Consider the following 12,531-nt stretch of genomic DNA (forward strand, 5'->3'; position numbering starts at 1 on the left):
GGATTTAGACAATAGACATATATAAATCTCCTTTAATTCTCTTAATGAAACACAATATATATCTGCCAATATGTAGAAAAGGGATATATAAATAGACACATATTAAATTCGACTCTGCAAGTAAAAAAGTCTTACTCATCTTGTGCTGACGGTAGACGCCCACTGGCAAGTATAGACCATCGGGTAATGGCCATAGTGTGGGTGTGTATGGGTCTGCTCTAGTAAGTTATATAACCAGTATGATCAGTTTCTGTGGCTATTTATACACCGACAGGGAAAGACCTCAGAGGAAGTGATCTAATTCCAGGAGCTGTATGTTAAGGTCACAGACAGACAGGCAGACAGACAGACAGACAGACAGGCAGACAGACAGACAGGCAGACAGACAGACAGACCTTTCTTAATACAGTTTGACATGATTTCTCCCTCAACATAAACCTGGGCTACAACTTATAGAGACGAGTGTGTTATCAGAGAGACTTAACTCGGCTCCATGTCTGCCTCGGCTGCTCTTCCTCATAATACTTGAATATAGACTTACGCTCGTTAACTCTTCCTCCATTAATACCTTCAGGAATTTGGTTTTTATATTTTTGTGTTTTATTTATATATATTCTGCCCCGAGAATTACCTAAACTTATTCATTATTTTACATACTAGTGGTGAATATATCTGATGACGTCACCATTGTTGTATTTTTTTTTTTTTACAAATTCCGATTTTTTTTGGGGGGGGAGGGGGCTATTCATGGAGTTCTTGATGTCATTGGTTGCATTAATATTTACACGTTGGGTCATATATCTATACGGGATAAGTCAGGTCAGGTTAGGTCAGGTCAGGTCAAGTCGTATCAGCTATTTATTGACCTACTTGGGTGGTAAAAAAATAGCAAATTAGAAAAAAAATACAAAATAAAATAAAATCTACCAAAGGGATTTACCATGTTAAAATACCTGCAAATAAATAGTACAAACATTAGGTCTAAATTTTGTGAACGAATATAATGATAGTTCTTCCTTTTTCTCCTCAGGATGGTAATAAAAATTTATGAGAGTCGTAAATTGTGCAAAAATCTGTGTGAGTGGGTGTGATGATGGCGTCTCGTGTGTTAATGTTCACTGTTATCTCCTACACTGGCCGCCTCTATGACACTCACTTGTAAACTTTATGGCTCTGCCCTCTGTTTTAGTGACCAACTTTCAAGCTATACCTAACCTGACCTAACCTAACCTGACCTGACCTGACCTGACCTGACCTGACCTGGCCTGACCCGGGGTTGTTATCGTACTCAAGGGGCTGTTATCGTACCCAAGGGGTTGTTATCGTACTCATGGGACTGTTATCGTACCCAAGGGGTTGTTATCGTACTCATGGAGTTGTTATCGTACACAAGGGGTTGTTATCGTACTCATGGGACTGTTATCGTACCCAAGGGGTTGTTATCGTACTCATGGGACTGTTATCGTACCCAAGGGGTTGTTATCGTACTCATGGGACTGTTATCGTACTCAAGGGATTGTTATCGTACTCATGGGGTTATTATCGTACTCAATGGGTTGTTATCGTACTCAAGGGATTGTTATCGTACTCACGGGGCAGTTATCGTACTCAAGGGGTTAATACGAAAACAAAATTGCATCGCTCCATCGTAAGAGAGTGAATGTTGACCTTTATATGTTTTTACTGTTCATTTTGAGTAATAATTTTGTGAAATATATTTTTTTCATTTGTCATTATAATTCTTTCTCTCTGGCGTAAGCTTTTATGTCATAATTTTAATTCCAAGTTAAATTTCTGATCCTTTTAATGTATTCAGTGTCAGTGAGCCAGGTATGGTCGACAACAGGTGATGAAATTAAATCAATCAGTCATTAATACCAGGTAATTGATGAGAGTCTGACAGTGGTGGTGACAGTTTCCCCTCGCCTGACACCACCTTCCACCACCTGCCTTGGGGGAATGTTGTCAGTCCTATAATTCTTATTTTATATACCGTTTTTGTTTCCCTCGTTGACAGGATTATTTCACTGTTCGATAGGTTAATTAAACAAGATTATTATTTCTTAGTAATAGTAACAGGATTATATTACAAATAAACAACGACAATTATAACAACAACAACAACAATAATAATAACAACAACAACAACGACAATAATAATAATAAGAAAATAACAAAAATAATATAATAATAATAATAATAATAATAATAATAATAATAATAATAATAATAATAATAATAATAATAATAATAATAATAATCACACATTTCGCTTGCCACTGTTCACTAATCAAACCTTTTTAATTCTAACCCAGAAAGAAAGTCTTGCCATGTTCAATATTGTCGAATTATACTCCACAATCATATTAAATCTCTCGTAAAAAAATATATATTCTCTGTGGATGGACAGGTGGATGGACAGATGGACATTTAGACGGACAGGTGAATGGACGGTAAGTTAGATAGAGAGACAGGTGGATGGACAGATAGACATTTAGACAGACAGGTGAATGGACAGAAAAGTAGACAGAGGGATATAGACAGAAGACAAACAGACAGACAGACAAACAAACATAAATGGACAGAAAAGTAGACAGATGAACATAAGGAGAAAGACGGATTGAGATACTTATAGACAGACACTCATATAAACAAGAATACAAATAGACAGACAGACAGACAGGGGTTAATCTGACAGTCCCCTCTGGTTAAAGGTGAAGGCCAAAAGATACAGAGGGGGGGCTGGGAGGGGGGCAGGAGAGGAAAGGGGAGGAGTGGGCCCATATCTATCTATATCTATCTGCCTGCCTGCCACCTCTCTCTCTCCTCGTTTAATTGCTTCACCACCCTTCCTCTGTCACAACTAGGTCAGCCTGCACCGTCACTAGCCAAGCGCTGCACCATACAGCATCACAGGTGCCGTGTGTGACTCCCTGATTGCTGTCTTGGTGATTATTGTACACCTGTCTTTTTGCACCTGTTTATGTCTACCTGTGTATGTCTACCTGTATGTTTACCTGTACCTGTCTATGTCTACCTGCATCTGTACTTGTTTACCTGTGTCTGTGTCTACTTGTATGTTTACCTGTGTTTGTCTACCTGTACCTGTTTGTGTTCACCTGTGCTTGTTTACCTGTACCTGTGTTTGTTTACCTGTACCTGTGTTTGTTTACCTGTACCTGTGTTTGTTTACCTGTACCTGTGTTTGTTTACCTGTACCTGTGTTTGTCTACCTGTACCTGTGTTTGTTTACCTGTACCTGTGTGTGTTTACCTGTACCTGTGTTTGTTTACCTGTACCTGTGTTTGTTTACCTGTACCTGTGTTTGTTTACCTGTACCTGTGTTTGTTTACCTGTACCTGTGTTTGTCTACCTGTACCTGTGTTTGTTTACCTGTACCTGTGTGTGTTTACCTGTACCTGTGTTTGTTTACCTGTACCTGTGTTTGTTTACCTGTACCTGTGTTTGTTTACCTGTACCTGTGTCTCCACTTGTTTCTGTTTGCCTGTATGTTAGGGAGAAGGGAGAGGAGTAGGGAGAATTGAGTGAAAGGAGAAGGAGAGGTGTACGGAGAAGTAAGAAGAGAAGGGAGAGGGAGAAATGTTAGTGGAGGAGATGGAGAGGGTGAGAGTAAAGGAGAGAGAGAGAGGGAGAGGGGAAAGTGTGAGTGAAAGGAAACGAGAAAAGTGAGAGCAGAAGGGTGAGGGGAAAGATGGAAGAGAGAGAGAGAGAGAGAGAGAGAGAGAGAGAGAGAGAGAGAGAGAGAGAGAGAGAGAGAGAGAGAGTTCTTATCTCAGTAAATGACACTGGCAGCTTAAGGGGGAGACAGCTCAGTAATTGTCTGACCACAGCAGACTCAACACCGACTTCAACCGACTCATAACCACACCGTAACCGACTCATTACCAGACAACATCCGACTTAGGACAAACCACAGCCGAGAATCAGGACCCGCCACAGCCGACTTACAGCCTCCAATAGCCGACCCACCGCACCCGACTCACCGAATAACCCAAACCATCGCCGACTTATACCCGACCCAGACTTCTAACCACGTTGTCGGGAGTCACATAAAACTCATCCGATAATTGATTTTTTTTAATTAATTATCTTGTGACTTGGTTTAAATCCAATCCCTTATTACCCTCCCATGTGGTAAGGGTTAATGGGATAGGTCGATGTGGGATGGAATAGGAAAATATGATGGAAAGGAATAAAAAATGGGAAAGGAAGTAGCAGAGAAATAAAAAGAATTATATGGTCAGAAAATTACAAGAAATGTGGAATGGGAAGAAGTGAGGAAAATTTTAATGTACTGTATATAAGACAGACAGACAGATAGACAGACAGACAGACAGACAGACAGACAGATAGACAGACAGACAGACAGACAGACAGACAGACAGACAGACAGACAGACAGAGATAATAACGAATAACTTTAACATAATATTATTAAGTTTTAATTCACGTGGTGGGAAAACTTGAGGTTGAGGATAACGTTTTGTGGTGAATCTCTCTCTCTCTCTCTCTCTCTCTCTCTCTCTCTCTCTCTCTCTCTCTCTGATGAGCCCACACAACCTTGGGTATGTAGTATAAACACCAAGCCAATATTTGTAAACAGAAAAGTAGTGACAGCAGTTTCCTGACGAGAGAGAGAGAGAGAGAGAGAGAGAGAGAGAGAGAGAGAGAGAGAGAGAGAGAGAGAGAGAGAGAGAGAGAGAGCTGGATTAATTGTCCATTTATTGAGTCGATTTGTTTACAGAAGAACAATAATAAAAGTATAAAAATAGACATAAATATGCACTTATTTATTGTTTATATTAACGTTTAGTCGAGCACACGATACAGTACCGACCGCCTGTAATGGTTGCGTTGGATTAGGTCGTTTTTTAATAAGGTCGTTCATACTCTTAAGTCAAGTGTCCACTGTCTTATGAACTAATGTGTCCAGTCAAGGGGTAGGTTATGGATAGGGTGGGTGAATAGGTGAGCTTTTTCACATGTGATAGAGGTAACGCGTGTGTAGGTGTACCGTTAATTGATGCCACAGCTAAATAATAATAATATGATGATGATGATGATGATGATGACTGATGATGAAGGTGAATGTTATGTTTGTATTTATAAAGCAGGAAGGTAAGGATGGCATATAATAATTATGTTAGTTATAAGTACTAAGAATAGAAGTGTCAGTGTTCTTAACTATGATAATTCTGTTTTTGTTAATGATCACAGGTATAACAGGTGATCACAGGAGCAGCGACACTCGTAGTACCGGACACGATAATAAATGTCATCTCTCTCTGCCTCTTCCCTCAGGAGTGGCTGCTCGCCTGTCATGGGCGAGACCCCGCCGGGATATATGGAGCGGGGCGACTACCTGGAGGAGGTCATCGAGACAGCCATGGACGGCAGCCTCTTCGCTGAAGATGGTTGTGCCGGTGTCTTCGGCCTGGAAGGAGGAGGGGGAGGTAGAGGGAGCCGTGGGGGAAGAAGAGAAGGAGTGGAAGAGGAAGGAGGACTTGGGTTAAATAAAATGGGTACGACGTACATCTTCCCGCCCAAGCCCCCACAGGACCTGCCGCCGAGACGACACAGGAACCCCACGCTGAAGGAGGCGTCTACCTTAAGCTCCCTCGCCATCACCGTGTCCTCAGGGTCAACAGAATCCAACGTGCAGCCCCTGACTAGTCCCAACCCTCACCGTAGCCCCGGCATCGTCTTAAGTGTAGATGAACCTAAGACAAATTCTCCAGGGGTCACGTTCTCGGACACGCCCTCCATCCTCCCTGAGAGCTCCAGGAATGGCCGGGCAGGTGAGGGTTGACCACTAGTGAACTTTTTATTTTTATTTCTCTCCTGATTCTCAAATGGTTCTTAAGTCAAAGCTCAGCTGGCGATGTTAGAACGAATATAATTTCAAACACCTTATTTGGCTTTAGTAAAATGGCAGCCAACATGACATCAATAACTCACTGAGACTCAACTATTACTAATATCTTCTCCATGTCTTCATTTACGTGACAATAATTGCTAATCTTTGGTCAATCCTGGACTCAGATTCTTATGGTTTCTCGAGATCAGTTTCACCTGAAGTGCAAATCTGAGAATTCTGTTAGCTAACTCTTAACCATCGACACAGTGTTGGCGGCTGAAATTAAACTGAAATTGCATTGAGATTCTATTGTGAATTCGTTCTCCTTTCACCAGTTACGAGCATAGATTCTAACTTAGAAATCTTTGAGAATCCAGCCTGGGAAATCTCATTTGTGTTGTAAATAGATGTAAGGTGGTGGGTGTGTTGCATAAACGGGTGTAAGGTGGTGGGTGTGTTGCATAAACGGGTGTAAGGTGGTGGGTGTGTTGTATAAACGGGTGTAAGGTGGTGGGTGTGTTGCATAAACGGGTGTAAGGTGGTGAGTGTGTTGCATAAACGGGTGTCAGGTGGTGGGTGTGTTGTATAAACAGGTGTAAGGTGCTGGGTGTGTTGTATAAACGGGTGTGGTGGGGTGTGTTGCATAAACGGTGTAAGGTGGTGGGTGTGTTGTATAAACGGGTGTAAGGTGGTGGGTGTGTTGTATAAACGGGTGTAAGGTGGTGGGCGTGTTGTATAAACGGGTTGTAAGGTGGTGGTGTGTTGTACAAACGGGTGTAAGGTGGTGGGTGTGTTGTATAAACGGGTGTAAGGTGGTGGGTGTATTATATAAACGGGTATGGTGTAAGGTGGTGGGTGTGTGTAAACGGGTGTAAGGTGGTGGGGTGTGTTGTATAAACGGTGTAAGGTGGTGTGTTGTATAAACGGGTTGTGGTGGTGGGTGTGTTGCATAAACAGGTGTAAGGTGGTGGGTGTGTTGTGTAAACGGGTGTAGGTGGTGGGTGTGTTGTATAAACGGGTGTAAGGTGGTGGGTGTGTTGTATAAACGGGTTGTAAGGTGGTGGGTGTGTTGCATAAACAGGTTGTAAGGTGGTGGGTGTGTTGTGTAAACAGGTGTAAGGGTGGTGGGTGTGTTGCATAAACGGGTGTAAGGTGGTGGGTGTGTTGCATAAACGGGTGAGGTGGTGGGTGTGTTGTATAAACAGGTGTAAGGTGGTGGGTGTGTTGTGTAAACAGGTGTAAGGTGGTGGGTGTGTTGTATAAACGGGTGTAAAGTGGTGGGTGTGTTGCATAAACGGGTGTAAGGTGGTGGGTGTGTTGTGTAAAACAGGTGTAAGGTGGTGGGTGTGTTGCTAAACGGGGTGTAAGGTGGTGGGTGTGTTTAAACGGTTTGTGTGGGTGTGTTGTGTAAAGGTGTGTGGTGGGTGTGTTGATAAACGGGTGTAAGGTGGTGGGTGTGTTGCATAAACGGGTGTAAGGTGGTGGGTGTGTTGTGTAAACGGGTGTAGAGTGGTGGGTGTGTTGTATAAACGGGTTGTAAGGTGGTGGGTGTGTTGTGTAAACAGGTGTAAGGTGGTGGGTGTGTTGTGTAAGCAGGTGTAAGGTGGTGGGTGTGTTGCATAAACGGGTGTAAGGTGGTGGGTGGGTTGCATAAACGGGTGTAAGGTGGTTGGTGTGTTGTGGGTGTAGGTGGTGGGTGTGTTGTGTAAACAGGTGTAAGGTGGTGGGTGTGTTGTATTACAGGTTGTAAGGTGGTGGGTGTGTTGTATAAACGGGTTTAAGGTGGTGGGTGTGTTGTACAAACGGGTGTAAGGTGGTGGGTGTGTTGTATAAACGGGTGTAGGTGGTGGGTGTATTATATAAACAGGTTGTAAGGTGGGGGGTGTATTATATAAACGGGATGTAAGTGGTGGGTGTATTATTTAAACGGGTTGTAAGGTGGTGGGTGTGTTGTATAAACGGGTGTAAGGTGGTGGGTGTGTTGTATAAACGGGTGTAAGTGTGGGTGTGTTGTAAACAGGGTGTAAGGTGGTGGGTGTGTTGTATAAACAGGTGTAAGGTGGTGGTGTGTTGTATAAACAGTGTAAGGTGGTGTGTGTGTTAAACGGGTGTAAGGTGGTGGTGTGTTGTATAACAGGTGTAAGGTGGTGGGTGTATTGCATAAGGGTTGTAAGGTGGTGGGTGTGTTGTATAAACGGGTGTAGGGTGGTGGGTGTGTTGCATAAACAGGTGTAAGTGGTGGGTGTGTTGTATAAACGGGTGTAAGGTGGTGGTGTGTTGTATAAACGGGTGTAAGTGGTGGGTGTGTTGTATAAACAGGTGTAGGTGGTGGGTGTGTTGTATAAACGGGTGAGTGGTGGGTGTATTATATAAACAGGTGTAAGGTGGTGGGTGTGTTGTATAAACGGGTGTAAGGTGGTGGTGTGTTGTATAAAACGGGTGTAAGGTGGTGTGGTATATGCAATATCCTTACCTTCAATCACTTAACCCAATTTCCTATTTCCATATTTCCTCATTCTTTTTTTCAAATTCGATTTTTTTTTTTTTTTTGAATTTCTCTAGTTTTTCGTTGTTCTTTTCAAGTTTTTCATAGTGGTGCGATGTTCTCTGCTTTGGTTAATACTGTATGCTGTCTTTCATTCCGGATTTGATAGTCAACTTACCTGTTTTTAATTAAGGTATTTAATTTTTCCTTGTGATAATTAGCTGTGGTAAACAAGCTGGTTTGACTTGTATGTTAATGATGGTAATATTACTTGGATTTGGGGTATAGGGGTTTTTAATGGGCTTATGAAAGTGTGTGTGTGTGTGTGTTCATTATGATAGTGACTATTGTATCCCAGGACGACTGAAGGTTATTAGATATCCCAGGACGATCGTCAACTATCATGTTACCTGGACGGCCATTGACTGTTATTCCCAGGACGGTCATAGAGTAGTGTTTCCAGGATGAACATAGACTATTATTCCGAGGACGGTCTTGACGGCTCGGATGTTTCCCATTTATTATTATTACTGTTACTCTCCTTTCCTCTCCCGACCCCACCAACACACAAGGCTCTCTCTCTCTCTCTCTCTCTCTCTCTCTCTCTCTCTCTCTCTCTCTCTCTCTCTCTCTCCTATATCGACTAGGACATAACATATATACAGTCAAAGAAAAACCATATAATTTTAAGTCTTTGTTTTCATTTGTCTAGAACTGACTTAAAAACATTAATTATTCTCCGTTTATGTTAACTATGTATAATATTTTTTTTTTTTAGTTTTAATATTTTTTTAGTATTATTCATCAGGTAAATCCTTCTTCTTCATGAAAATTTCCCCAAATCTCCCAATCTCCAAATCCCCCAAATCCTCAAATATTCCAATCCCCTAAATCCGCCAAAGTCACTTCAAATCTACTAAATCCCCAAATCCTCAAATATTCACTCCTAAATCCCCCAAATCCGCAAATCCTCCAAATCACAAATCCTCCAAATATTCCCAATCACCTAAATCCCCCCCAAAATCACTTCAAATCCTCAAAATCCCCAAATCCCCAAATCCTCAATATCCCATTCCCCTAATCTTTAATCCCCAAATCCTCAAATATCCACATCTCCCCATCCACTCAAATCCCCAAATCCTAAAAATCCCCAAATCTACCCAAATCCCCAAATCCTAAAATCCTCATTCATTGATACCGACACCAATCGAAGCAACATTGATTTACCCACTTGGGTGAAAAAAAAAAACTTAAAGATTTATTAAAACAACAACAACTCCCAGCTGGTTGATGAAATAAAATCATAACTCTGGACACTCACTAAAACTTACAATACTGAACTGGGCCAACTGTTACTGTAGGTAAATTCTTTGTTGCATTAAGTTCAAGTTTTTTTTGTTCTGGAATTTAATGTAATCTTTTTTTTTTCCGTAAATTTTTAAATATGTAAATTAAGTTAAATTATTTGAAGTTATTATGACCTATGTTTGTTTGTATCTATCTATCTATCTATCTATCTATCTATCTATCTATCTATCTATCTATCTATCTATCTATCTATCTAGCTAGCTAGCTATCTGTCTGTCTGTCTGTCTGTCTGTCTGTCTGTCTGTCTGGTTGCGCTGAGAACTGACGTAATCTTTCACGTCTGCGTGCATTAACGACTTCTGGTTGGTTTATCTAGGAGAAGAGAGAGAAATGAAGGGAAGAATGGAGGGAAGGATGGAGGAAGGGGGAGGGACGGAAGAGAGAGACAAAGGAGGGAAGGATGGGAGAGAGAGAGAGAGATAGTGTGTGTGTGTGTTTTCGTCAGACACAAAGGATCTGATCTTGACCTCCAAAAGCAAATATTCATTAAATGTCTCCTCTCTCTCTCTCTCTCTCTCTCTCTCTCTCTCTCTCTCTCTCTCTCTCTCTCTCTTAAATCCTTTCTTTCATTCTAGTCCTTTTCCCCCTCCTTCCTCGCTGTAATCTTTTCCTTCTCCCTTCTTTTTATTTCCCCATTCTCTCTCCTCTTTCCCTTCCTTTCCTTCTTCTCTTAATCTGTCTCGGTTCTTCTATCCAGGCCTCCTTCCTCCCTCCACCCCTCTCTCCTTCCATCTGGCCCATTGCCTCCCTCCCCTCCCTCCTCCTCCCTCCCTCCCTCCTCCTCCTCTTCTGCCTCCCTCCTCTCTTCCCTCCGGCTCCCTCCTCCGGCTCCCTCCCTCATTCAGTGTACCTATTCATGGGTCACACACTTGTTATACCACACTGGGCTCAGAAGAATCCCTCGTGTACCAATGTCAATCTATTTCTTCTCTTCCTTCTTCCTTCCTTCCTTCCTTCCTTCCTTCCTTCCCTCCCTCCTCCCTCCCTCCCTCCCTCCCCTCCCTCCCTCCCTCCTCCCTCCTCCTCCTCCCTCCCTCCCTCCCTCCCCTCCCTCCCTCTCTCCCTCCTTCCTCCCTCCTCCTCCCCATCCCTCCCTCCCTCCCTCCCTCCCCTTCCTCCTCTCTCCCTTCTACCAAACCTAAATATGTCCACCATTCCACACCAGCAAAATATTCTCTCTCTTTTGCTTCACATTTCTTTATTCAGATGATGATGGTAGACGTAAATACATAGAGACACCAGGAGGGGGAAGAGTGAGGAGGAAGGTGGCAGAAGCAGGGGGAGAGATGTGTGAAGGGAGAGAGTGGGAGGTGGCGGGGGAGGAAAGAGGTGAAGGTGGGGAGGAGAGTTGACGAAGGGGAGTGGCAGGGGAAAGGGAGGCAGAAGAAATTTGTGCTGCTCCTCACTACCGAGGTGTAAGAAACTGTCCGGGATATATTTTAAAGCAGTTGTGAAATGTAGAAGGTTGACTTTGATCTAAGATACCATGTTCTTGGAAGGAGGAGGGAGGAGGAGGAATTGGAAGAGGATAGCATAGAAGAGCAACAAGAGGAGGAGGAAGCAGGTGCAAGAGAGGAGGAGGAGGAGGAGGAAAAAAGACAGGGAGGTGGTGAATTTATAAGCTGTCGTATTAGTGATGTTATTAATGTTACCTGGGAAGGATTATGTATGTATGTATGTATGTATGTATGTATGTATGTATGTATGTATGTATGTATGTATAGTGGAACCTCCATCTAAAGGATTATATGGAGAGAGAAGTCCGTTATATGGAGGTTTTACTGTATTACATGAGTTGTCTTAGTTGAGTTATTGAACACACACACACACACACACACACACACGCACGCACGCACGCACGCACACACACACACACACACACACACACACACACACACACACACACACACACACACACACACACACACACACACACACACACACACACACACACACACACACACACGTTACCTTTGCAGGCTCAGAGTATAATAGGATGGAGTTCCTTACACAAAGGTCTCATTGAAAACCTTTGAACCATTCTAGTCGTAATTTCATAATGCACTATGTGGTACAGATACCTTTTATAATATCCGTTAATGGGAGGGGGGGCATATAATAGTGATACTGTCATTTAACGGACTATGAGAGAGAGGATAGTCCGTTATATTGAGGAAAGGAAGATGTGAAACCTCCAATTAACGGACTGTGAGGGAGAGGGTAGTCCGTTTTATCCAGGTCCGTTAGATGTGAAACCCCATTTAACGGACTATGAGGAAGAGGATAGTCCGTTATATCGAGGTCCGTTAGACGTGATGCCTCCAATTAACGGACTATATGAGAGAGGATAGTCCGTTATATCGAGGTCCGTTAGATGTGATGCCTCCAATTAACGGACTATATGAGAGAGGATAGTCCGTTATATCGAGGTCCGTTAGATGTGATACCTCCAATTAACGGACTATATTGAAGGATAGTCCGTTATGTCGAGGTCCGTTAGATGTAGTGCTTATTATTTGTTAATCTAATATACTATAGGACTAGGCGTGTGTCTGTTTGTGTGTCTGTTCTAGGCAGCCGAAAAGGCACAATCGTTTTTCATCAAATTTGGTGGAAAAATCCCAAAAATCGTAGAGTGGAACAAAGCTGGTCCCATGTCGATGGTTTCTTTAGGAAGGCATTAATTAACCTTTTTATTTATGCTGGAAAATGATGTCGCTGTCAGCCGGACAGCGGTTGCGCGCTAGCCAAGCATGAGCGTTCAAACTTTTACCAGGCACGAAGGGCCCACGATCACTTGT

General features: G+C 42.7%; 1 protein-coding gene across 1 annotated transcript in view; it reads left to right on the forward strand.

Annotated features, from left to right (window-relative positions):
• The first annotated feature begins 5,325 nt into the window (after window positions 1–5,325).
• Window positions 5,326–12,531, forward strand: part of LOC121863324 — a 39,625-nt gene continuing 32,419 nt past the window's right edge. The window contains exon 1 of the mRNA XM_042361947.1: window positions 5,326–5,818. Coding sequence (XP_042217881.1) covers window positions 5,341–5,818 — 478 coding nt within the window. The 5' untranslated portion in view covers window positions 5,326–5,340. The remainder of the gene's footprint in view (window positions 5,819–12,531) is intronic.

Source organism: Homarus americanus, unplaced genomic scaffold (assembly GCF_018991925.1).
Source record: "Homarus americanus isolate GMGI-L3 unplaced genomic scaffold, GMGI_Hamer_2.0 scaffold46197, whole genome shotgun sequence".
In the NCBI taxonomy this organism is placed as follows: Eukaryota; Metazoa; Arthropoda; class Malacostraca; order Decapoda; family Nephropidae; genus Homarus; species Homarus americanus.